General features: G+C 42.5%; 1 protein-coding gene across 1 annotated transcript in view; it reads right to left on the bottom strand.

Annotated features, from left to right (window-relative positions):
* The window catches only part of UST (uronyl 2-sulfotransferase), a 271,049-nt gene that overhangs the window by 46,599 nt on the left and 199,352 nt on the right, over nt 1–25,098 (bottom strand). Inside the window, exons 6-7 of the mRNA XM_045011208.1 lie at nt 15,085–15,182; nt 12,910–13,067 (exon numbers count right to left, since the gene is read on the bottom strand). Coding sequence (XP_044867143.1) covers nt 12,910–13,067; nt 15,085–15,182 — 256 coding nt within the window. The remainder of the gene's footprint in view (nt 1–12,909; nt 13,068–15,084; nt 15,183–25,098) is intronic.

Here is a 25,098-nt window from a genome sequence, read left to right as displayed (position 1 = left end):
GGACACTTTTGGGCAAGTTGGGCTTCCATTCTATCACATTTGATCTGATGCCACCATTAAGAAAAAAATTCAATCAAAAGAAAGAATCGAAAAAACCCAGAAAGCAAACATACAGCTTTAAAGCATTCTGGAGGATGAAAACAATGTTACTAATGAAACGTAACCACTATATAAAACACTAGCATTTCATTGTACAGTATTATAAAGATGTATAAGGCTTAAAATACTGAGCATATGGATTAACCAAGACTGACATGTTTATTCATGTGATAAAAAACTAACTTTCCTGATGTTCTCTACTGCTAAAATTTTCTGTGGTGCAGATTTATTATTGTTTTTAGACCCCTAAAATTTGAAAAATATGCTGGCATGCATTTCAGAACTGTGAGTTTAGTGCAGTCAAAAAAAGAAGTCTACATAGACTATATACACACAGTAGCTAGTAAACCAAGCTAATTGCATTTAAAATCTCAAACATTGCATAGTTTGTGAATAACAGTGATTGAAGAGTTTAATAATGTTTTGATTTAAAAAAAATCTTTGCATTACCCTCCTCCCAGCTTACATAAATTAATTTCAAAAGAAAATATCACTAGTGTTACTGAGAAAAATACCCACAGTCATATCCCATTAAGTTGGCACCTTAATGGATAATGGAACTCTTATATCATGGCAAATTAGAGCATGGGTGTAGACTTATCAGCTTAATAGTGCTCTAGCCTTCATAATATTTTGCTATTTTAACACATGTACTGGATGATTTCTGAAGGCAAGATTTTTCTAGTCTTTGGTATTTATTCAGAAAAACTACAACCAACAAAAACCAAAGTAACAGTTTGATCAACTTGAGTAAATTTAATGATTGCAAATGTTGTATCAGGAAATAGGTTACACTGTTGGGAAAGGCAGAAGGAGGAAGTTGATTAAAATTTGCATAGTCCAGATAGAAGAATAAATAGGAGAGAAAAACATATAGGACTCAGTTAACTCCAGGTTCCCATAAGCATTGTCTTGATGGCAGGAAGTTCACCTGGATGGGGGGATGCAGTAATATAAGGAACTTATAACCTCCACTCTGCCTGGAGATCAGGAGCTAGCCAATGTAGTCCCAAAAGCTGGCAGTTCTGGACAGGGAAAACACTTGGTCAGGGCCCCTAGAAGATGCATTGAGTCATAGAATCAGAAATGTAGGACTAAAAGGGGCCTTAACCGGTCTAGTCCAGTCCCCTGCACTGAGGCAGGACTAAGTCCATGTCTACACTACAAAATTAAATCAACCTATGTTAGGTCAACTTACAGCCCCCACAGTAATTACTGTGGTTCTTCATGTCCACACTACCCTCCTTCTGTTGGTGGCGAGCGTCCTCTGCAGGAGCGCTTGCACTGACTTAAGAGGGGCAAGATGGGGGGCTCAGAAACCGGGCTCTCAGCTCGGCACCGAGCTCCCAGGTGCGAGCTTAGCTACTGCCCAGGCTCTCAGCTCCCTGCAGAGCTCCACCCCGGAGCCATTCCTCTAAGCTCCCCGCTCCTCATGGAAGGGAGCTCCCTGTGGAGTGGAGAGCTGAGAGCCTGGGTGGCAGCCAGGCTCCAGCTGGGAGCTCCATGTGGAGCAGGGAGCCCACAGCCTGGACTCTCAGTGTCGGGCAGTGATGCTCTAGATGTCAGGACTGCCGGAATGCACCCCCCACACCAACTTCAGCCAGATACACAGGCATGCACCCTCCCCCATTTAAAGCCCTGGGAATTTTTTAAATTCCTATTCCTGTTTGCTTGGCATGGAGAGTTCACATAGCATCTTCCTAGCTGACCATGTCGGCTTTCCACAGCAAACGTGCTCCTGCCTGGAGTACATCCGAGTGTTGGGTCTGTGGGGAGAGAAGGCTGTGCAGTTGCAGCTTCAATCTAGGCTATGAAACTTTTTGATACCTACAAGCATGTTCCTGGCCCGTCGCAGTACCCTTGTCCCTAGGGACATGTTCCATAATCAAGTATCAGAGGGGTAGCCGTGTTAGTCTGGATCTGTAAAAGCAGCAAAGAATCCTGTGGCACCTTATAGACTAACATTGGTGAAGTCACATAATAACATTGGTGAAGTCACACACAGCCTTGCCCCCTACTTCAGTCTTCTCCCGTAACACCACCTGTCCTCCACATACAAGCTCCAACCCTTAAACACCTACCTGGTCATTTGTAAGGAATTAAATCATCCCTAGTGCTTAAGAATATGTCAGTGTTTCCTTCCTAAACCAGCTAGACGTTTTGCAGCATGAGCTTTCGTGGGTGAATACCCACTTCGTCGGATGCAAGTAGTGGAAATTTCTAGGGGCAGGTATATATATGCAATCCTGAGCTGATGGTGTCAAATTTGCAGATGAACTGAAAAGATGCAAGACAAACCCAAGAAAGAAACCAACAGGACTCCACTGGCCATCACACACAGTCCCCAGCTAAAACCCCTCCAACGCATCATCAGGGATCTACAACCCATCCTGGACAATGATCCCACACTTTCACAGGCCTTTCACAGGTGGCAGGCCAGTCCTCACCCACAGACAACCTGCCCACCTGAAGCATATTCTCACCAGTAACTGCACACTGCACCATGGAACCAATCCATGCAACCAACCTCGATGCCAACTATGCCCACATATCTACACCAGCGACATCATCACAGGACCTAACCAGATCAGCCACACCATCACTGGTTCATTCACTTGCACATCCACCAATGTAATATATGCCATCATATGCCAGCAATGCCCCTCTGCTATGTACATCGGCCAAACTGGACAGTCTCTAAGGAAAAGGATAAATGGACACAAATCAGATATTAGGAATGGCAATATACAAAAACCTGTAGGAGAACACTTCAACCTCCCTGGCCACACAATAGCAGATCTTAAGGTGGCCATCCTGCAGCAAAAAAACCTTCAGGACCAGACTTCAAAGAGAAACTGCTGAGCTTCAGTTCATCTGCAAATTTGACACCATCAGCTCAGGATTAAACAAAGACTGTGAATGGCTTGCCAACTACAGAACCAGTTTCTCCTCCCTTGGTTTTCACACCTCTACTGCTAGAACAGGGCCTCATCCTCCCTGATTGAACTAACCTCGTTATCTCTAGCTTGCTTCTTGCTTGCATATATATACCTGCCCCTAGAAATATCCACTACTTGCATCCGACGAAGTGGATAGTCACCCACGAAAGCTCATGCTGCAAAACGTCTGTTAGTCTATAAGGCGCCACAGGATTCTTTGCTGATGTTCCATAATGACAGCTGGACTTACACACAGCTATAAGAGCTTCATTTGAGAGAGTTCTCCTCAGTGTCATGTCCCTTGTATGTGGAAATCTGTGTATTGCTGATTAATAAAAGTTTAGTCTTCGAAATACAACAAATCTTTGTGTCCTACACACAGTGGTTGCTGCAGAAATTCACACACAGTGACAATCGGCACATTTGCATCCTACAATTAACTCTCAGGCAGCAATCTTTACAAAGGTCGTTCAAAAGGGCAGGTAAACAATGCCTGACTGAATGCATTACAGAAAGACACAATACTGGGGCTCATTGTCAAAATGCTGCTTCAAAGCCTCCCTGAATCAAATAGCCCCCCATTGAGCCCCTCTAATAGCCCTGGTACCTGGATGCTCAAAATCAGCCACGGGCAATCTACCTCAATGCTTCACTCCTGGGGAAACTTTTCCCCCTTGGCTTCACAAATGTTATGCAGAGCACAGCAAGCTGCTATGACTGTGGGAATATTTTCCTCACTGAGGTCTAACCTGCCATAAAGGCAGTGCCAGTGACCCTTTAATCTGCCAAAGGCACATTCAATTATAATTTTGCACCTGCTCAGCCTCCTTGCTGCTGTCAAGGTTTCCGGTGTAAGGCTTCATGAGCCATGAGAGTATGGGATACACTGGGTCTCCCAGGATCACCACTGCATTTCAACATCCCACACTGGAATCTTCTGATCTGGAAAGAAAGTCCCTGCTTGCAGCTTTCTGTACAGGTCAGTGTTCCTGAAGATGCTCCATGTTGATGTCAGTGAAACTACTCCGGTGCTTCATCAGCATCTGCAATACCATAGAGAAGTAGCCCTTTCTGTTGATATACTAAACTCTGTCGCAAGATGGCCTCGGGCCAAAATGGGGATATGCGTGCCATCTATTGCCCCACCACAGTTAGGTAATTCCATTGGTGCAAAGCCATCCACTATTTCCCACACATTACTCGGAGTCACAGTCCTTCATAGCAGAAGGCAATAAATGGCCCTGAACACTTGCATAACCCCAACCTCTATGGTGGACTTCTGAACTCCAAACTGATTCATGACTGACCGGTAGCATCTTGGAGTTGCCAGCTTCCACACAGTGATCACCACTTGCTTTTCCATCGTGAGGGCAGCTCTCATTTTGGTGTCCTTGTGCTGGAGGGAAGAGGCGAGCTCTGCACACAGCTCCAGGAAGGTGGCTTTGCACATCCGAAAATTCTGAAGCCACTCCCCATCATCCCACACCTGCATCACATTCTAATCCCACCACTCAGTGCTTGTTTCCTGAACCCAATAGTGAAAATCCACTTTGTGTGGCTGCTCCGTGAATTCCAACATTAATCCTGAATTGTTTCTTTTCATGGCACACAGTAGGGTGGGCACCATAGATTCATTTTCAGATACGCAGCTCATGAAATACTGCAGGATCAGCCACATGGTGTTCATAATGCTCATTACAAGACTGGTGAGCAGTGCAGGATCCATGCTTTCAGGCAGAGATGGCGGGTGCACAGTTTACAGAGGAAATTGAAAAATGGCACAAAATGTAGTCAGAAGCCCATGGAATGATGGGACAGAGAAAACTGGATCATGGGATGGTGAGTCCACCCCCATGATACATTGCGATCCATTCCCAGAACTCCTAGCAGTAGAAGGTGGCGATTTGCACAGTGGGATAGCTACCCATAATGCACTGCTCTCTCTGTCGGTGCTAGAGATCATCTGTGGATGCGCTCTGCCAACACAAGGAGCATTTGTTACCCAGTGTTTTCAGGACCCAAAGCAGTGGTAACTTAACTGTTTTTCTCCAGGTGGTGTCAGGAATAAATTAATGGGGGCACAGCTCATCCGTCTGATTAATAATTGGCACAAGCAGGAGTGCTTTAATCTAAAACTCTTTTTTTTAAAATTAGCTCTCAAGTGCACACACGCGCTGTCACAGTAGGGTTAAAGCATTTCAATACATTTATTGTTACCCAAAAAGTCTGACATAGCTTTGAGGGATCAGTGGATAGGCTTCGGGGGCGGGGCGCACTGGGGTATCATATCCTTGCCCAAAGAAAGCTTCCTCGGACTGCTCCAAAGCAAAATCTTTCGCCTAATCGTTTATAGCTAATTTCAAACAAAGCAGATAACCTATTGTGACTCCTAGTGGGTCACCATGGTAACTCTTCACGGGTCACCAATTCTCCTACTTTCAACAAAACTACTCATTATCTCTTATAATCAAAACATTTCTAGTCATAACAATAATAAAACATGTTAAAGGTGTCAGAGGCTCATACGACCAAGGTCGGCCGCCCAAACATTCCTTCTATTCTCAATACATTCACTTCTTATCCCATCCTCCCATTTTGATAGCAAAGCTGCAAATGTGCCTCTCAGGGCCTAAGATTTTCCTAGCTATGTGATGTTTAGTTTTCAGCTGGCAGTGGCTGAAAATTCAAAATTGCTGACTGTGGTACTGTCAAATTCCAGGGTACATGCAGGAATATCAAATTCTGGGGTAACATGTTGGAATAGTTTGCTCTTGTGCCCTTAATAATGTCTCTTTAAAAAGCTGCCAACTCTCCTGGACTCTCTTTTCCCCACCTGCTTCCTAAGAGATTCTACCAGTAGGCACTCTCACATGGGATGGTCTACCAGAGCCTGGCTTCTACGATCGGAAATGCAGGCTACAGTCTGTGCAAATCCACAGCAGGACCTGAGTAGAGGGACCTGCGGTCAGGGTTCTCTGCTTGGACACAGGTGCAGGTGGTGGTGGAGACAGAATCAGTGTTGGCATTGGCTATGTTGCCTTTCCAAACCATGGTGATTTTATTCTTTCTTCTTCTTCTACAAACTCCCCTCTTTGCTAGCTTCACTCAGTGTCTGACTTTAAAGCTCTTCTCTCCTATATCAGTCCTGACCCCCCCTTAACACACATGGGAAGGGTGATCAAGTATCAAAGGACAGGAGGCTAGAGCCTTGCAAGTGCACACTCAGCTAGCAGGCCTCTGGCCCCTACTCCCACACAATCCTTAAATACACAATCCCCAAAGAGACCACACTAAACTTTAAGCAAGTCAAAAGAAAAACCAAACTGACAAGCAAGCTCATTCACCCCAAGAATTAGTACTTGCTCCTCCTTCACCAGAGGATCAATCTCTCTCTCAAACATCCCTGTTTGCTGTCTCCTATTCACTAGCTCATTCTGGCCCCTTAGGGTACATCTATATAGGGATAAAAAAACCTGCAGCTGGCCCAGGTCAGCAGTCTCAGGATCTGGACTGAAAACTTGGAGTCTGAGCTCTGGGACCCTGTGAGGTGGGAAGGCTCCAGCCCAAACCTGAACATCTACACAGCAATTTTTCAGCCTGGAGTCCCAGCCCAAGTCAGCTGACGGAGGCCAGCTGTGGGTATTTGATCCCTGTGCAGATGCACCCTTAGTGTCTGACTTTTAAGCCTTCTCTCCGAGGTCAGCCCTGCCCCCTCGTTAACTCACAAGGAAGGATGATCAAGGGTGATCAAGGATCAAATGACTGGAGGCTAGACAGCAGCAGTGGCACAGGAGCCAGCAAACAGAGCTGTAAACAGGGGCGTTTCAGTGGGAGTTCTGTTGGAGGAGCAGGTTTTTGTATTTTGTGTATTGTATGTTGTAGTTATATGTGTGGAGGCTGCTAGGGGCAGTGTGCTGGGAGAGAAGCTGAGCCCTGTTTAGGGGGCGGGGCTTCTCTGCTTAGGGGTCCCATAAAGGTAGCCAGCCAGTCAGGCAGCAGCATAGACAACTGCAGCGGCACAGGAGCCAGCAAACAGAGCTGTAAACAGGGGAGTTTCAATGGGAGTTTGCAAGGGGAGTTTGCGGGGGAGACTAAGAGACATAGGCAGAGGAATAGACAGGCTAGTGAAGGGAATGGGTGGTGTTCTGCCGGTGTTCTGGTGCCCGTTGGGGGTTTGTTTTGCTGTAGGTAGTGGTGGTTTGCTTCGGTTTGTTTCCTGGACTAACAGGTTTTAGGTGGGAAGGCTATGACTGATAGAGAGGCAGCAGTGAAAGACACAATGAGCATGACTGGATGTGGAAGCTGTGGCATGTACATGATCCTGGAGGAGGTACCTGAAAAGAGTTTTGTCTGCATGAAATGCCACCTGATAGAGCCGATGGAAGAAAAGATCCGAGGACTGGAGATGCAGGTGGAAGCTCTGGTCGAGTTTAGAAGGGGGTTCGAGCAGATGATGGAGCAAGGACATGAGGAGGCTGAAGGGAAAAGCTCAGACTTGCAGATGGAGGCAGGACCAAAGAATTCTGAGGGGAGACTGCTGGGTGAGGAAAGTGGACAGTGGAAGCATGTGACTAAGAGAACCAGGCACAGGAAAAGACGGGCCAGTGAAGGAGAAATAGAGCTCAGGAACAGGTTTGCAGAGTTGGAAAATGAAGAAGGGGCAGAGCAGGTGGTCGCTGAAGGTGAGAGGGCAAGGGAAAAGAGAAGAGCAGCTAGTCTTATAGGAAGAGGGGAAGAGTCAAGGGAGACAACACCAAATATGAGCCCCAGGAGGATACAGGATGGGTTGTGGAGGATTGCAAGGGACAATAGAAATCGAGAGGACTTGCAGCCAGAGGGAACAGGGGATAGACCAGAGAATCACACTGTCACCAGGAAAAAGCAGGTCTATGTGATTGGGGACTCCTTACTGAGAAGAACAGACAGGCCTGTAACCAGAGCTGATCTGGAGAACAGAAGGGTGTGCTGTCTGCCGGGTGCTAAGATACGGGATGTGGACCTGAGGCTGAAAAGGATCCTAACGGGAGCGGGAAAGAATCCGCTGATTGTCCTTCATGTGGGAACGAATGATATGGCTAGATTCTTGCTGGAACATATCAAGAGAGACTATGCCAGGCTGGGGAAGACGCTTAAGGAAATCGAGGCTCAGGTGATCTTCAGTGGGATTCTGCCTGTTCCTAGAGAAGGGCAACAAAGGTGTGACAAGATTATGGTGATCAACAGATGGCTCAGGCAGTGGTGCTATAAGGAGGGCTTTGGGATGTACGGCCAGTGGGAAGCATTCATGGACAGAGGACGGTTCTCTCAGGATGGACTTCACCTGAGTAAGGAGGGAAATAGACTTCTAGGATGGAGGCTGGCACAATTGATTAAGAGAGCTGTAAACTAGGAATTTGGGGGAGATGGTTGGGAGATGTCCAGGTAATCTCCACGCTGGAATTTAACATTGAGAGGGAAGAAAAAGTAAGAAAGGATACAGCCGTGGGCAGGAGAATAGACATAAGGAAGAAGGGTAGTGTAGATGCCAGTCTAATAAGTGATACTGGTGGTAGAATATCTGTGCCTAATTGGGTAGAGAATGTCAGTGAAGCCAAATGGCAAAAATTAAGATGTTTGTACACTAATGTGAGGAGCCTAGGTAACAAAATGGAGGAACTAGAGCTACTGGTGCAAGAAGTGAAACTAGATATTATAGGGATAACAGAACCATGGTGGAATAGTAGTCATGACTGGAATACAGGTATTGAAGGGTATGCGCTGTTTAGGAAAGACAGAAATAAAGGCAAAAGTGGTGGAGTAGCATTGTATATCAATGATGAGGTAAACTGTAAAGAAATAAGAAGTGATGGAATGGATAAGACAGAGTCTGTCTGGGCAAAAATCACATTGGGAAAGAAAGCTACTAGAGCCTCCCCTGAGATAGTGCTTGGGGTGTGCTACAGACCGCCTGGATCCGATTTGGATATGGATAGAGACCTCTTTAATGTTTTTAATGAAGTAAACACTAATGGGAATTGTGTGATCATGGGAGACTTTAACTTCCCAGATATAGACTCGAGGACAAGTGCTAGTAATAATAATAGGGCTCAGATTTTCCTGAATGCGATAGCTGATGGATTCCTTCACCAAGTAGTTGAAGAACCAACAAGAGGGGATTCCATTTTAGAGTTTGGTTTTGGTGAGTAGTGAGGACCTCATAGAAGAAATGGTTGTAGGGGACAACCTTGGTTCAAGAGATCATGAGCTAATTCAGAAGGATAAACAAAAATAGACCTAGGACTAGGGTTTTTGATATCAGAAGTCTGCATCCCAAGAAAGAGGAAAAAATTCATAGGCAGGAGTTGTAGACCAAGCTGGATGAGCAAGCATCTCAGAGAGGTGATTAAGAAAAAGCAGAAAGCCTACAAGGAGTGGAAGATCGGAGGGATTAGCAAGGAAAGCTACCTTATTGAGGTCAGATCATGTAGGGATAAAGTGAGAAAGGCCAAAAGCCATGTAGAGTTGGACTTTGCAAAGGAAATTAAAACCAATAGTAAAAGGTTCTATAGCCATATAAATAAGAAGAAAACAAAGAAAGAAGAAGTGGGACCACTAAACACTGAAGATGGAGTGGAGTTAAGGATAATCTAGGCATGGCCCAATATCTAAACAAATACTTTGCCTCAGTCGTTAATGAGGAGCTTAGGGATAATGGTAGGATGACAAATGGGAATGAGGATATGGAGGTAGATATTATCACATCCGAGGTAGAAGCCAAACTCGAACAGCTTAATGGGACTAAATCGGGGGGCCCAGATAATCTTCATCCAAGAATATTAAAGGAACTGGCACATGAAATTGCAAGCCCATTAGCAAGAATTTTCAACGAATCAGTAAACTCAGAGGTTGTACCGTACGACTGGAGAATTGCTAACATAGTTCCTATTTTTAAGAAAGGAAGAAAAGTGATCTGAGTAACTATAGGCCTGTTAGCTTGACATCTGTAGTATGCAAGGTCTTGGAAAATTTTTTGAAGGAGAAAGTAGTTAAGGACATTGAGGTCAATGGTAATTGGGACAAAATACAACATGGTTTTACAAAAGGTAGATCATGCAAAACCAACCTGATCTCCTTCTTTGAGAGGGTAACAGACTTTTTAGACAAAGGAAACGCAGTGGATCTAATTTACCTTGATTTCAGTAAGGCATTTGATACGGTTCCACATGGGGAGTTATTAGTTAAATTGGAAAAGATGGGGATCAATATAAAAATTGAAAGGTGGATAAGGAACTGGTTAAAGGGGAGACTACAACGGGTCATACTGAAAGGTGAACTGTCAGGCTGGAAGGAGGTTACTAGTGGAGTTCCTCAGGGATCAGTTTTGGGACCAATCTTATTTAACCTTTTTATTACTGACCTTGGAACAAAAAGCGGGAATATGCTAATAAAGTTTGCGCATGACACAAAGCTGGGAGGTATTGCTAACACAGAGAAGGACCGGAATATCGTACAGGAAGATCTGGATGACCTTGTAAACTGGAGTAATAGTAATAGGATGAAATTTAATAGTGAAAAGTGCAAGGTCATGCATTTAGGGATTAATAACAAGAATTTTAGTTATAAATTGGGGACACATCAGTTGAAAGTAACAGAGGAGGAGAAGGACCTCGGAGTATTGGTTGATCACAGGATGACTATGAGCCGCCAATGTGATATGGCCGTTAAAAAAGCTAATGCAGTTTTAGGCTGCATCAGGCGAGGTATTTCCAGCAAAGATAAGGAGGTGTTAGTACCGTTGTACAAGGCACTGGTGAGACCTCATCTGGAATACTGTGTGCAGTTCTGGTCTCCCATGTTTAAGAAGGATGAATTCAAACTGGAACAGATTCAGAGATGGGCTACTAGGATGATCCGAGGAATGGAAAACCTGTCTTATGAAAGGAGACTCAAAGAGCTTGGCTTGTTTAGCCTAACCAAAAGAAGGTTGAGGGGGGATATGATTGCTCTTTATAAATATATCAGAGGGATTAATATCAGGGAGGGAGAGGAATTATTTAAGTTTAGTACCAATGTGGACACAAGAACAAATGGATATAAACTGGACACTAGGAAGTTTAGACTTGAAATTAGGGATTAATAACAAGACTTCCTAATATATCTTCATCTGTGACCAACAAAGACTGCTTTCATTTGACTATCCTCTGCTTCAGAACTTCACACAAGTGCGGATAGTTATCTAACCAATCTCACAAATTGCAAAATGCAGTGAGTTGGGAGTTTATGGTTACAGAAAGTTCCGTGACTAGGTGATTACTGGTTGTTCTTATTTCAGTATATTCAACTGATGACATTTTCCTACCATTCATCCTTTATCTTCAAAAAGCAGCAAGATAGCCAAGGTAAAAACCCTTAAAACACTTCGTGGTGTAGCAAGTTAGTGAACTAACCTATCAACTGTGAAGATCTAATTTTAAGTCCTTGCTCAAGTCACAAATAGAAATACATTTTGTAGTCCTATCATAGGCAGTTCTGGATATCTGTTGCTTTTACAAGGACACCATGTAATTTGTCATGATAGTAATATCAGTGCTGTTCATGAAGCCTCCTAAGGAATGGAACAGCAAGAACATATTTTAGATCAGGACTAAGATGTACTGAGGAGATCTGCATAGGAACTCTTACATGGTATTTACCTACATGATTCTTAGCTCTGTCTGGTTCTATTAGCCCTTATATTCATGAGCATCAAACTTACTCACAATTTAGGAATAAATACAATGAAAACAAAACATCTCTGTGCACAAGGAGTAGAGTTGAGAAGAGAAGCAGGGTACTAACAAGGAAGTTTCTGCTCACTTATTCTTCAGTGTTAACAAATATAGTTAAAAAATTAAAATGAAATGAAATTTAATTCAGCATGAAGAACATTGTCAAAAGAGATGGATGCTAGTAAATGGCATTATCCTACAATATCTGCGCAGGAAAGACAGGCAAATTCTGCTCTCACATAGCAAGACACGGGAGAGGAAACTACGTACCAAGATCTCCCCACGTATGCACCTTCAGAGTTGGACCATATCCCCCCACAAGGCAAAGAGTCACTGCCATACAAAGAAGGGTGGTGGTATGGAGCTCAAGGATATCTGGGGTAATCTGTCATCACCTTTGTAGATCTCAGGGGCATCACTATGAAAAGCAAAACCCTCTCTGTTGCTTGCCAGCTTTCCCTGCCCCCTTCCTTCAGGAGGCATTGTCTCCCAACAATGCTACACACTACTCCCTTTGACTGGGGAAAACCACAGAAGGGAAAATTTAAGGAGGAAGGAGCAGTGGGGAGAACCTCATAGAGATCCCCACTGGGGAATCTACACATAGTTAAGAAGCATCTTGCTCCCTGTCTCCGTCCCCACTGCTCCAACGCCCTTGTCCTACCCCACTCCTTTCCACTCTCCAATAAACTAGAAAGAGCATCTGGCCCAAAGACAGGAGCTGCTCTCACAAACATACAATTCTCTTCCTTCTTGTTATTTTTTTTTTAATTACAAATAGCTCCATGACTGCATAGGACATGACAACAAATTAACAACTGCACTATTTTTTTTAAATAGCTGCATTATCTGTCTTATTACAAGCAGCTAATTTAAAAGGCAGTGCTTTTGCTTTGCCTCACTAGGACCACATTTAGTGGAGGATAAGCGAAACTGTCAACTTCATATTCTTCTGCATCTAAGAGATAAAAGTGTAAAGGCTCACCCCTACCATTCAAATCCTCTCCCCAAAAAAGGGAATCCTTTCTTTATTGAAAGGCTAAGAGACAACACCTAACCTTTGAACAGCTCTAGGCATCTTGCAACCGTTTCTATAAAGCGTGATCTTGTAACAGGAAAGTTACCTGGGTTTTTGTAGATGCCGAGCACATCCTTGAAATAATGAGGTAAGAATCTTTCCAGTAAAAGCAGCACATCCTCTAGCTCTTCCAGAATCCCCACAAGCAGGAAATTTTCATTCACGTTCAGTTTTGCTCTTTCGAGGGCCCATTCTCCAGGCTCCCTTTAAGGATTATTTAAAAAAAAAGTCTTTAAATGGTGTGTTTGTTTTGGAAATTCAAATGAAGAACATAATTGCTAGAAAAAAAATTATGGTGGAAGGAGCAGTGGGGAAAACCTCACACACATTCCCACTGGGAAATTTATACGAAGTTAAGAAAGCATCTTGATTCCCTGACTCAAATATGCTCATATATGTTTTTTCATAGATTTGCAAGCGGGCTTTGTGATACTGGAGTTATGATCAGATGGAAAAAGATCTGGAAAGAAAATGAAATGGAAAAATGGAAAGGTATATGTGGCTTCCAAAGCTCATTATGAATCATATAGAAGCAGTTTAGCATGTAAAAACATGACTATTTTATAATTAAGTTAGATACAGTACAGTACTACTAAATTCTCTAGATAGCTTTCACTGAGAGAAGTTCCAAACCTCTCACCCATAAAACAGTATCAGCTCAGAAAATTCACAGCATGTGACAAAAAAGTTATTTTGATAATGTACAGCAGAGCTTATTGCTTCCTACAGAAATGTAGCTTACATGGTCTTCCTTTTCTTTACAGAGACTTTGCCTATTTTTATTCTTTCCATTCATGTTTTTATTTTTTTCTACACTTTTCCCATGGTCTGGACAGTGGGCGCATGTTGTGATATTGCAATGACTGCAGGGTGATAGTATCATGTTTTTAATAGCGCCCACCAGAAATACTTATTGGCCCCTCTCAGAGTGGAAAGTTTTCACCACCACTTACCCACTTATACTTTCTGAAATGATCCGTATTGCTGTAGGCCGGCAGATTTACCTATAGGTTCACACTAGCTGGTATAAAGGGATGTAGGCCCATAGACTCCAATGATTTACAGCAGTTGAGGGTACGTTCCATAATTCTTTGTAACATTAACTTGCATTTCCTGCAATCAGAGCGCTTCTTTCTTTCATAAGCACATATTCTGCAGCAGTGGTGTCCAACCTTCTCAGCTACGAAAGGCTTTCCAGGGCAGGGGAAAAGGGGGATAAGATGAGATCCAACAACTGGTTCTGTCTCTTTCTTTCTCTATCCCAGCTCAGGTGCAGGGTAAATCAGCCCGGGAGCTGCTCCAACTTGCACAAGCTGGCAACAGTTCCGTAGGGACCATATGTCATTTTAGGGACAGCTGGACTGTAGCCCACTTGAACCACTCCCCTTTCCCAATCTGACACATGCCCTGCACAAGGGGCTACAAGAAGTGGGGGCATAGGCTTTGCTTTTGAGGCTGTATGCGCACTGGGGACTGAGTAGTGCGAAGGGAGTGGCATGGGACAAAGAATCTGTCCCAAATTATTGATAGTGGCTCTTAGACCATTTTGAAAGAGTACGTTTGACCCTCCGGCTGAAAAAGTTGGACACCACTGCTGCAGAATATGACCTTATGAAAGGAAGGCTGGGGCTGAGGGTCAGGTCCGTGCTCTGAGGGAAGCCTTGGGTGGGTGGGGCTGAGTCCTACCCCTGGGGGGGGTAGAGCTGGGAGGCCCTCGGTGGGGTTGCAGAGCAAGATCACTCTGCACCCACCCCACAGTGGAGGCTCCTGTCCTTCAGGGCTGGGCCTAGCTCTCTGCAGTGCAATCTGGTGCATGGGGTGATAGCACCACTTCGGTTTGGGTCAGCCACCCCTCCATCATATCCCCACTAGACAGAAGCTGCAGGAGCTGCCGCTGAAGGTTAAATTCGGATTTTATGTAGTTTACATTCTTTTTCATTTCATTCTCTGCTATTTCACATTTGCACACAAAGCTCTAATTATAGTGTGTACTCAAAGAAAAAAATGCAAAATTTACACCCTCCACTTAAAAAATTCCTTATATATATTATTTCATAATAAATACATACTGTTACCACACACTGTCACGAGTCATGTTTTCCTCTATATTCACAATAGGGAACAACTGTTGTCTCTCTGATACCACTCTGTGTGGTAACTATTGGCAAGTGTTTAATGTCTATTGCTGTACAGAAATCAGGTATGTGTGATATACATTTACCTGCATTTTGGATGCTGTCCACAGAAATACGGTATGATGTAAAATAACCTGGGATTGGAACATTCAGGGTAGTTTTCAAGAATACATACATTAATATCCTAGGGAGAACGAAAGGAAAACAAGGTTAAATATTGTATCTCACCACCTCCATAAAAATGTGCTCTTCTCTTTCCCACCTAAGTAAAGTTTTCCCATACTTCATGGTGTAGCCTTGACTGCTCTGAATCTACACTTAAATCCCTCAAGAATAACTTGCAGGATATTTAACATTTCTGAATTTTATTAGCATAGGAAAAATTTTCTGTGAGCATCACAACATCTTGCTGCAACATCATGCTGTTATTCTGTTGCAGTGAACACATCTTCAAAGCAAGGTTTTAACTTCACACCCTTTGATTAAAATATACTGAAGAACAACTTTGGTATGAGACTGTTTTTGAACATAGCCAGATTAAGCATCAATTTATTAACACCATTATTACAGTCTATCTACATAATCACTGTATAGGTATGACATTTCTGCATGCTATAGTTATAGGAAGTGCAGACCTTTAGTTACTCTCCTATTAACACTAGGGCTGTCGATTAATCACTGTTAACTCACGTGATTAACTAAAAAAATTGCAATTAATTGCCGTTTTAATTGCACTGTTAAACACTGGAATACCAACTGAAATTTATTAAATATTTTTGGATGTTTTTCTACATTTTCAAATATATAGATTTCAATTACAACACAGAATACAAAGTGTACAGTGCTCACGTCATTTTTTTAGAGTGCAAATATTTGTAATAAAAATAATATGAACAAAAGAAATAGTATTTTTCAATTCACCTTATACAAGTAATGTAGTGCAATTTCTTTATCATGAAAGTACAACTTACAAAGGAAGATTTTGTTTGTTTGTTACGTAACTGCACTCAAAAACAAAACAATGTAAACTTTAGAGCCTACAAGTCCACTCAGTCCTACTTCTTGTTCAGCTAATCGCTAAGACAAACAAGTTTGTTTACATTTATGGGAGATAATGCTGCCCGCTTCTTATTTACAATGTCACCTGAAAGTGAGAAGCATTCGCATGGCACTTTTATAGCCAGCAGTGCAAGATTTTTATGTGCCAGATATGCTAAACATTCATATGCCCTTTTGTGCTTCAGTCACCATTCCAGAGGTCATGCTTCCATGCTGATGATACTCGTAAAAAAAATAATGCATTAATTAAATTTGTGACTAAACTCCTTGGGGGAGAATTGTATGTCTCCTGCTCTGTTTTACCCACATTCTGCCATATATTTCATGTTACAGAAGTCTCGGATGATGACCCAGCACATGTTGTTCGTTTTAAGAACACTTTCACTGCAGATTTGACAAAATGCAAAGGTACCAATGTGAGATTTCTAAAGATAGCTACATCACTTGATACAATGTTTAAGAATCTGAAGTGCCTTCCAAAATCTGAGAGACACGAGGTGTGAAGCATGCTTTCAGAAGTCTTGAAAGAGCAACACTCCAATGCGGAAACGATAGAACCCGAACCACCAAAAAAGAAAAGCAGCCTTCTGCTGGTGGCATCTGACTAAGATGATGAAAATGAACATAAAATCATAGAACTGGAAGGGGCCTTGAGAGGTCATCTATTTCAGTCCCCTGCTCTTAAAAATCCCCAATGATGGAGATTCCACAACCTCCCTAGGCAATTTATTCCAGTGCTTAACCACTCTGACAGTTAGGAATTTTTTCCTAATGTCCAATCTAAACCGCCCTTGCTGCAATTTAAGCCCATTACTTCTTGTCCTATCCTCAGAGGTTAAGAACAACAATTTTTCTTCCTCCTCCTTGTAACAACTTTTTATGTACTTGAAAACTGTTATGTCCCCCCTTTGTCTTCTCTTCTCCAGACTAAACAAACCCAATTTTTTCAATCCTCCCTCATAGGTCATGTTTTCGAGACCTTTAATCATTTTTGATGCTTTTCTCTGGACTTTCTCCAATTTGTCCACATCTTTCCTGAAATGTGGTGCCCAGAACTGGACACAATACTCCAGCTGAGGCCTAATCAGCGCGGAGTAGAGCGGAAAAATTACTTCTCGTGTCTTGCTTCCAATACTCCAGGCTACTACATCCCAGAATGATGTTTACTTTTTTTGCAACAGCGTTACGCTGTTGACTCATATTTAGATTATGATCCATTATGACCCCCAAATCCCTTTCCACAGTATTCCTTCCTAGGCAGTCATTTTCCATTTCATATGTGTTTAACTGATTGTTCCTTCCTAAGTGGAGTACTTTGCATTTGTCCTTATTGAATTTCATCCTATTTACTTCAGCCATTTCTCCAGTTTGTCCAGATCATTTTGAATTTTAATTCTATCCTATCCAAAGCAGTTGCAACCCCCTCTCAGCTTGGTATCGTCCGCAAACTTTGTAAGTGTACTTTCTATGCCATTATCTAAATCACTGATGAAGATACTGAACAGAACCGAACCTAGAACCGATCCCTGTGGGACCCCACTCATTATGCCCTTTCAGCATGACTGTGAACCACTGGTAACTACTCTCTGGGAATGATTTTCCAACCAGATATGCACCCAATTTATAGTAGTTCCATCTAGGTTGCATTTCCCTAGCTTGTGTATGAGAAGGTCATGCGAGTCAGTATCAAAAGACTTACTAAAGTCAAGATATACCACATCTTCAGCTTCCCTCCTATCCACAAGGCTTGTTACCCTGTCAAAGAAAGCTATCAGGTTGGTTTGACATGATTTGTTCCTGACAAATCCATGCTGACTGTTATTTATCACCTTATTATCTTCTAGGTATTTGCAAATTGATTGCTTAATTATATGCTCCATTATCTTTCCGGGTACAGAAGTTAAGCTGCCCGGTCTGTAACTCCCCGAATTGTCCTTATTTCCCTTTTTATAGATGGGCACTATATTTGCCCTTTTCCAGTCTTCTGGAATGTCTCTCGTCTTCCATGACTTTTCAAAGATAATTGCTAATGGATCAGATATCTCCTCAGTCATCTCTTTGAGTATTCTAGGATGCATTTCATCAGGCCCTGGTGATTTGAAGACTTCTAACTTGTCTAAGTAATTTTTGACTTGTTTTCCCTATTTTAGACTCTGATCCTACTTCATTTTCACTGGCATTGATTATGTTAGATGTCCAATCGCCACCAACCTTCTTGGTGAAAACCGAAACAAGAAGCACTTCTGCCACATCCACATTTTCTGTTATTGTCTTCCCCCCTCATTGAGTAACGGGCCTACTCTGACATGCATTGGTCCGCACTGCTTTGGATCGTTATTGAACATGGATGCATGTTCTCTGGAATGGTGGTTGAAGCATGAAGGGACATACAAATCTTTAGGGCATCTGGCATGTAAATATCTTGCGATGCTGGCTACAACAGTGCCATGCAAACACCTGTTCTTATTTTCAGGTAACACTGTAAACAAGAAGCAGGCAGCATTATCTCCTGCAAATGTAAACAAACTTGTTTGTCTGAGAGACTGGCGGAACAAAAAGTAGGACTGAGTGGATTAGTAGGCTCTAAAGTTTTACATTGTTTTATTTTTGAATGGAGTTTTTTTGTACATAATTCTACATTTGTAAGTTCAACTTTTATGATAAAGAGATTGCACTACTGCTGTACTTGTAATGGGGGAAATAGAAAAATTTGATTTCTTTTGTTTTTTACAGTGCAAATCTTTGTAATAAAAATAAATAAAGTGAGCACTGTACACTTTGTATTCAGTGTTGTAACTGAAATCAATTTATTCAAAAATGTATAACATCAAAAATATTTAAATAAATGGTATCCTATCACTGTTTAGCAGTGCGATTAATTGTGATTATTTTTTTAGTCACTTGACAGCCCTAATTAACACCCTTTCAATTTCACTTGCTGTTAAACTGTCAAGCTATTTTTTTGCGGGACGGGGCTGAATTTTTGTATGCTTGTTCTCAACCCAGAAAGGAATTTTTGAAAGAATGAAGATAGTTGGTTTTGCCGGGTCAAAGTTATGTATATTAAAACAAAAACAAAAAATCAACACTTTCCTCATATATCCCAAACAGAAATTTTAAACACAGAAGACTCACAGAGACCTTAGGGATAAGCTATGTGTCTGAATGAAATCAGTTCTGCAATTTTAAAACTATGAGCATTTAAGGTTTCTCCATACCTGTAGAATTCACTTTTATATACCCAGTAATACAGAACACTACATCTAAGGAAAGCAGCTGGAGTTGGGTTTCCATAGCATAATTTGGAATTTCTTGATTTGTGTAAAATCTCAACATTAGTGGTAGATAAAGTACTTTATTTTTCTCAATGTAGGTAACACTTAGGATAAAAAAAATCTGGACTTCAAAATTCTCATACCTTGTTAATCCTAAATGAACCTAAACTGAATATTATAGAAATTTCAGATTCTATTTAACATATTAAATGATCCTAAAGACTTTAAATAATGAAGAATTATATTTTAACATAGATACTTGTGTCTTACAAATATTTTTCTATCCATTTCCCCATTAATCTACTGCAAGTTATGAAAACTGCCTTTCCTTCTCTCATAATCATGCCCTCCTGGTAAACTGTAACTTGTGAATATAATTGGGTGGGACTCTATTTATAATATAGCCAGTATGTATTTCCAAATGAAGACTGAAGGTAACAAATGTGAAGTGAAGGTGCGTCACAAGGTCCACAGAGGAAGTGGTGAACTAAATAAATGGCTTTCAACTAGACACATAACCGTCAAAGGAAACTAAATAAAATAATGTGGAAAACCAGTCAGCAATCCCAGTCAGTGGTGACCGCTCCTGCTTACAAGGCTGTTCTCAATACAGTTCTTTAGTCAACAGTACAGTATCATACTTATTATGAATAGCCAAGGAAAATTTTTCTGTTCTACTAAGAAACCTCACAATCCTCTAACTGCTTTTTAAATGTTTGTTGCTCAGTGTTTATATGTGGGTCAAATTGACCATCACATCCTGACAATCTCACGTGACATGTATTAAGTACAACTACACTTTAAAAAAAAAAGGCATATCTTTCTTCAAGCCTGGATGGTTCTGAACAATCAGATGGTGATGGAGAAAAAGTGTAAACATGAATGCTCAGAAGATTGCTCAACAGGTAAACAGAAAATGAAAGAAGGAAAGGTACGATTTTCTACTTTTTAAGGCTGTAGAAATACCTACCTTGCTCCAATGATACCATAAAGTCAGGGTAGTGGTTTGAATGAAGGTTCCCAAATACAAGTGTAATGAAGATTTACTGAATGAAGACTGTTATTGTATGTTATCACAAGTTACTAAGACATTTTTGTGGCGATTCAATGACTATAATACATAGCTTTAACCCTGCATAAGTATGATTTTAATCAGTCAGTGTTTAATATTTCATTCAATGTATATCAAGTGTAATAGACCCAGGCCAGTTGGGAACAGCAGAGTAATAGAAGGGAGATATACTGGCCACTGGATAAGCGGTTTTCTGTTCCCTGAGTGACCAGAGCAGGGGCTGCTCCAGGCTAATGAGAACACCTGACTCCAATTAACCTGCTAGGAGTCAGGTGAGGCTGTTAAGCACCTGACTCTAATTAACGCCCCTCTGATGCTATAAAAAGGCTCACTCCAGTCAGGCCAGAGGGAGCCAGAGGAGAGGAAGTGCGTGCAAGGAACTGGGAGTAAGAGGCATGCAAGAAGCGGAGAGTGAGTAGGCATACTGCTGGAGGACTGAGAAGTACAAGCATTATCAGACATCAGGAGGAAGGTCCGGTGGTGAAGACAAAGAAGGTGTTTGGAGGAGGCCATGGGGAAGTAGCCCAGGGAATTGTAGCTGTCGCGCAACTGTACCAGGAGGCACTCTAGACAGCTGCAGTCCACAGGGCCCTGGGCTGGAGCCAGGAGTTGAGGGCAGGCCCGGGTTCCCCCCAAACCTCCCATCTCCTGATCAAACACAGGAGGAATTGACCTGGACTGTGGTTTCTACCAGAGGGGAAGGTCTCTGGGCTGTTTCCTGACCCACAGGGTGAATCTGTGAGGTGAGCAAATCTGCCAATAAGCGCAGGACCCACCAAGGTACAGGAGGAACTTTGTTACACAAGTAAGGATTTGGGCATCTTAATACAAAGCCATATAAAGTAAAGATGATGAATTTCCATTTAATCAGTTTAACATTTTCCATTTTCAAATTCTGGCAGAATTTGGTCCTTCCTAATGAATGCAGGGTACTAGTAACACTAGCTAGAGTGCGCCATATGGTAAGCAGATGCTATGCAAGCTTCCTCACATAGCACTGCCAATGCAACTCCAGCCAAACATTTAGAAACCAATGCTATTCTGGTGTGAGGCCCCTCCAATGGCTGCCAGTTGTACTAAATTGTGCCAGACTGTGGGTGTTTTCTGAGAATGAGAAATGTCCACTAGAGACCAACCCTCAAAGCCATTTCAATATCCAAACCGGATTCCAGAGGTAAGAAGCTAGTGCCTCAGCCTATAACCCGACCAGGTCACAATTTAACAATGTTCTGTCCCATTCACCGTGATGCAGCCAGTGCTAAATGACCTGACTAGCACTCTTCAGATGTTGCAGTTATTCTATCAACAAGGTAATTAAATGACTGAAAAGCATTCAATCATGATGATTTGACCATTTCACTTTGGCACTGAAGTAAGTCTCTGTAGGTATTTCTTAATACACCCACTAGTGCAGTATCTGAGCAAATACAAATCTCCATGATGTTAGGAGTCAGTCAGAAACCCCCCCCTAAAACAACCACCAATTATTTTCTTTTCGTGTGTGACTCTGTGAAAGTGACTACCATGAGATTATTTTTTTTTCTTTTTCCTTTTTGTTTCACTCCACCTCTATGCTAGTTATTGATAGAAAGGGAAAGAGACGAGTCTCACATTTCATCCTGAAGAGAGAGAGATCCTTGATCATCCAGATAATTAGCAGAGGAAAGTTCCACAGACTTAGGACAGCTGCCCCGAAAGGCCAATCCTCTGTATGTTTGAGATGCATGCTACATAGTCAGCTCTGTTGGATAGAGGTAGCTAATCAGGAAGATCCTGACCACAGACAGAAAGAGAAGTGATCTTTGATATAGTTGAGAGGTTCAGGTCACCGAGGCCCTTGAAGATAAAGATCAGGTATTGGATGCCCTGTATCATCTGGTTTCTTCATGGCAATCATATGTATCCAGAATTACAATAAACTGCAGCAGTGGAGTCTAGGGTGATGAATGTGCAGACTGCTGTGGCCAGGTAGCATTAATCAGAAAGGGGCATGGCTTTTTAGCCACCCAAGTTTCATAAGACTACTTTGGTTATTGAGTTAAGAGCAGTGATGCAAGTACAGTGGTACGGTCCGGTACACTGTACCAGTAGATATTTATCAATTTCTGCTCCTTTCTCCACTTCGGTTCCCGGGGAAAAGGAGGAGAATGTAGGGCTGTTGGGCAGCCCCACGCCAGCAGCTCCTCCGGCATGGCTGCTATACTGCCCACAGCCCTGTCCTCTGGTGGGGCTGCTGTAAAGACCTCAGGCAGGAGGACTCAGAAGACATGGCTGCATGGAAGGGCTGGAGGCAGTACAGCAGCTGCACCAGAGGAGCTGCATGTTCTGCTCCTTTCGTCGCTGCGATTCCCGGGATATCCCTGCGGTTCAGGGCTCTCCTGGGAACTGCAGCAGCAAAATGAGCAGAACGTGGAGCCACCCGGCGGCCCTGCACCAGCAGCTCCCCCGGCACAGCTGTACCACCCCCTAGCCCTTCCACGCAGCTGCATCTCCTGAGTCCTCCTGCCTGGGGTCTGTACAGCAAAAGTCTCCGGCACAGTGGGAGGAGAACAGAGCCCCCCAAGGTAACGTGGGATGGATGTGGATCCTGGGGAAGGGAGGAGTCACGTGAGGGGTCACGTGCCCCCCCCCTTTGTGTCCCTCCCAGGAGTGCAACGTACCAGCAAGAAATGATTACTACTTGCACCACTGGTTAAGAATTATTCAGAAACAACATGAAGCCTAGATGGACTCGAAGACTGTGCACCACTTCAATGATTGAAAGCTAGATGCCTCGACTGAGGGCAATGTTATAGTTTTGGCTTTTTCCACAAAAAATTTCTCTTCCCCATCACCACCACCTTATTCTTGCCTTGGTTTGGCTTCAGCCAGTTAGTTTTCATCTAGATTTTTATCTTATTTAGGCACCCTTGAAGATGGTGTTGGAAGTGAAGGCGATGCAGCCCTGGGTATCATCTGAAGACCATGGGATCTCACCATCTCCTGTATAAGTTTCATGAATGGGATGGGGGATAAAACTGAGCTCTCAGTGAATGTGCTTACAAGATGCAGTTGCAGTCTTTTGTCATCTGTGCAAAACAAAGGATCTTTCAGGCAGCTGAACAAATGACTGAAAATATGATCATGATTCTAGGTAGACTGCCATTTTTATAACAATAGGTCCAGGAAATCATTCAAAGTACAGAGTAATTTAATTTTGTGATGAAAACTGAAGTTTCATTGTAACTGGAGCCTACCTTTAGGCGACTGTGGCCCCTAGAATATCTGAAGGGTCCCTCCCTTATTCATGCGGCTGTGAGGGAACATCTGTGAAAAGTCTTCCTCACTCCATGACTGGAGGTGCAACAGATGGTTCTTCCTCACACACACACACAGTCCCATACAAGAAGGTTGCAAGAGGCTCCTTCAGCATGACTCCTTGTCACCTCTATAGAGGAAAGACAGGGTTGGGGAGTGGCACTTCTACAGGTCTCTGCCATCCTTCCATTGAGAAGCTGATCAGAGGAGAGGTGCTAGGCTCTTTTTCCCTATGAAACTTCACCTCTTCCAGGGGCTTACACCAAAGGTAAATATTTTCACATTATTAACAAGTTGAAATGTACAAACAACAAGGAAGTGATTAGCAAGGAAGGAACCAAGCCTTATCAGAGGCACCATATACTGTAAAGGCAAGTGTATTTACATTTTAGCAAACCCTAGACAAAGTTGAGATGGGATTTGTTTTATAATCTTTATTTTCACTCATATTTCTTTTAATCTGTTCTTCCCTATCCCCCAACTTTTAAAATATATATTTTTTCTTACGGAAAGTATCCAGTAATGTATAGCTCCTAAAACAGCTTCCCAGAAATACCATAGTGTTTTAGGTTTCAAATCCCCCTCCATCACATTTCTGATAGCAGTTGAAAAGTGTTTTCCTTAATCCTGGGTCTCTTAAATGCTCACAAGAAACTCATTATCAGTCTTTCAATTTAGCCTTCCCCCAAACTGACCTAAATCACATATTTAAAAAACAACAACAGTATCTAGAGAATGAAGGAGAGAGAGGGGAACTGAAATATCAATCTTCTGTTCACTAATACATTTGTAAGGCACTCAGTTACCATAGTGATGAGTGCAGTAAAACAACCCACATAGAAGGATTAGAACAATGCTCTTTGGAAAGTTTTTAGGGATCCTTAGCAGCAGCATGTAGGAAAAACAAAAACACCCCATAGAGCCAATTCATTTGAATCACACCCTTGTCCCTAGCCATCTTGTTTGAAGATTAGTTCAAAACAGAAGCCCTTCTGTGGAACACGTAGGACTGGGCAGTCTGTTCTCAGGAAATAGTTTATTCAGTGAATTTCACCCTCAGTTGATTGTTTGCAAAAAGACAGATTTTCATTATTCCCAGTTGTTCACATGCTCTCTGTGAACACATTCAGTCAATAAGTTATTTGCTAACAATTTATTTTGACTGTTATTAGGTGTGTGTGAAGTCACACAGTATTAATTCTATTCTGTCCGGATGACAAGCTTTCACAGAGGAGAATGGAAATCACTGAGATTTCAAGATGGCTGCACAAATCCTTTGGGTTCTATGTTCCCAATCCTGCAAATTGCCCCATACAGGTGTCCCCCTGCATTTGTGCAGAGCCCCTCAGAAATCAGTGGGGCTCAGTGTGGAGCAACTTGAAGGATTGGGGCCTAAC

This window comes from Mauremys mutica, chromosome 3 (assembly GCF_020497125.1).
Source record: "Mauremys mutica isolate MM-2020 ecotype Southern chromosome 3, ASM2049712v1, whole genome shotgun sequence".
In the NCBI taxonomy this organism is placed as follows: domain Eukaryota; kingdom Metazoa; phylum Chordata; order Testudines; family Geoemydidae; genus Mauremys; species Mauremys mutica.
The sequence above is the reverse complement of the archived record's forward strand: the minus strand, read 5'-3'. Positions and strand labels throughout refer to the sequence as shown.